This window comes from Meleagris gallopavo, unplaced genomic scaffold (assembly GCF_000146605.3).
Source record: "Meleagris gallopavo isolate NT-WF06-2002-E0010 breed Aviagen turkey brand Nicholas breeding stock unplaced genomic scaffold, Turkey_5.1 ChrUn_random_7180001953295, whole genome shotgun sequence".
NCBI lineage: Eukaryota > Metazoa > Chordata > Aves > Galliformes > Phasianidae > Meleagris > Meleagris gallopavo.
Window position 1 is genome coordinate 1 of NW_011214314.1, and position 1,672 is coordinate 1,672.

The 1,672-nt window shown below is 55.9% G+C and overlaps 1 protein-coding gene across 1 annotated transcript; it reads left to right on the forward strand.

The window, feature by feature from the left end:
• Nucleotides 1–45: 45 nt before the first annotated feature.
• On the forward strand, nt 46–1,662 carry LOC109365061 (maestro heat-like repeat-containing protein family member 2B). The gene is made up of 4 exons (XM_019611672.1): nt 46–139; nt 531–626; nt 801–924; nt 1,128–1,662. Exons 1-4 carry the CDS (start codon nt 83–85, stop codon nt 1,262–1,264), a joined length of 414 nt encoding a protein of 137 aa, XP_019467217.1. The 5' UTR covers nt 46–82; the 3' UTR covers nt 1,265–1,662.
• The last annotated feature ends 10 nt before the right edge of the window (nt 1,663–1,672 follow it).

Here is a 1,672-nt window from a genome sequence, read left to right on the forward strand (position 1 = left end):
TGGCAGCAGCCGTCATGCTATACCTCACTTCCCTCTTCTGTTTCAGCTTCAGCAAACATCACTGAAAGCTCTGGGCCGGCTCATGGCAGTCCTGCTGGAGACAGAGCCCACCGGCAGCTTCTTTCAGAACATAGTCCATGTGAGTATGTGTGGGGCAAGGGAGAAATCATATTGCCTGTCAGTAGTGGAGGTAGAGATCTGAGGACTGAGAGGATGACCAGAGGGGGAGAAATCTCCTGCTGACGTGCCAGCTCACTGCGAGCTCAGAAATGGGCAGAGAAGAGGGCCCTGCAGGGGGAAAGGCAGGAGGCAGCCCCTGGCAGGCCACAGCCAAGAAAAAGCTCCTGGGTTAGGAGGCAGGAGTGACTGCAGAGAGTGGGAGCAGCAGTGCCGATGCTCAAGGAGGGGGGAGGCCACATGGAGCAACAGGACAGATCTTGAGGGAAAGTGCTGGGAAAGGAGGGACAGGGAGAGGGGTGGCAGGAAGGGAAAGAAAAGATGTCCTCATTGAGACAGATGCTCTACCCCAGGTCCTGTGGAGATCATTGATATCGGAGAACATGTGGGAGCGCAAGAGGGCCCTGCAGACCTGCTCCCAGCTTCTGTCTGTTTGTGAAGAGCTTCAAGTGAGTAAAGAGCCCCACTGCATGCCCCCTGCTCCCTCCCCAGTGCCCCTGAGCTGGAAGGCAAGCTCCACCCAGTTGTGCATGCTGTGTCATGGCATGGGGAAGGCACAGGCAGGAAAAGCTAGGGAGATCTGGGGCCGTCCACAGCTTTGTTCCTGCCTCTCACCCCTGCAGAGAGGAGATGCTTGCGAGCACTTTGGCTCCTTGGTGGGATTGCTGGCACCTCTGACGTGCGACCCCATGCCTGCATCCCGCCAGTTGGCTGTCACCTGTCTGAACTCCCTTCTCCGAATCCAAGGTGAGTAGAGCAGGCGTGCTCCAGCCCTCTTCCCTCCTCTGTAGCACTACCAGAGCCTCACAGGCTGGGCCCTGTTTACAGGAGGGAGAGGCACCGTGCACAGCTCTCTTCTTGTCCCCACCCTGTCCTCTGTCTCTCCCCCGTGGAAAGCAGTTCCATTTCCAGAAGCATGACTTCCCCTTTTCTCCCCGTGCTCTTTCCAGGCAAAGCAGCCAACAGAGTCATTGAGACAAGAGACCTTGGGAGCCTGTGTGAGGGGCTGCATGCCTGCAGCGTCGTCTCTCAGCTCCAGACCACGTCCAAAATGGCAAGAGTAAGTGGACCCAAAAAGGGGTGGTGAGATCTCACTGTGTAGGCTTCTGCACAACCCTGTACTGCTCCCAGCCTTTCACACTATTTCCAAAATGAGCTGTCACCCTGAGACTGCTTTTCTCAGCAAGTAGCAGGAGGCTCTGAGCTATGTCTGGCCTTCAGGCACCCAGTGCAAGGAGGTGACACCATGATGTGCATTTGTGTTTGTGTGTGTGTGTGTGCGTGTATGAGACTGACTGTGGCTGCTGGGAGGTAGGCTTTGCATGTAAGCAAACACCATGGATGCAGAAGCTGAGAGAAGGCTCAACCGCCTTCCGTATAAATAGCAGGGTACAGACAGCAGGAGCGTTGTGATTGCCGCCTGGATGACCAGCAAGCCACTGAACTAAGAATGCCCTCAAGACTGCTTTCTGTTTTGAAGAGCTGCCGCAGAGCA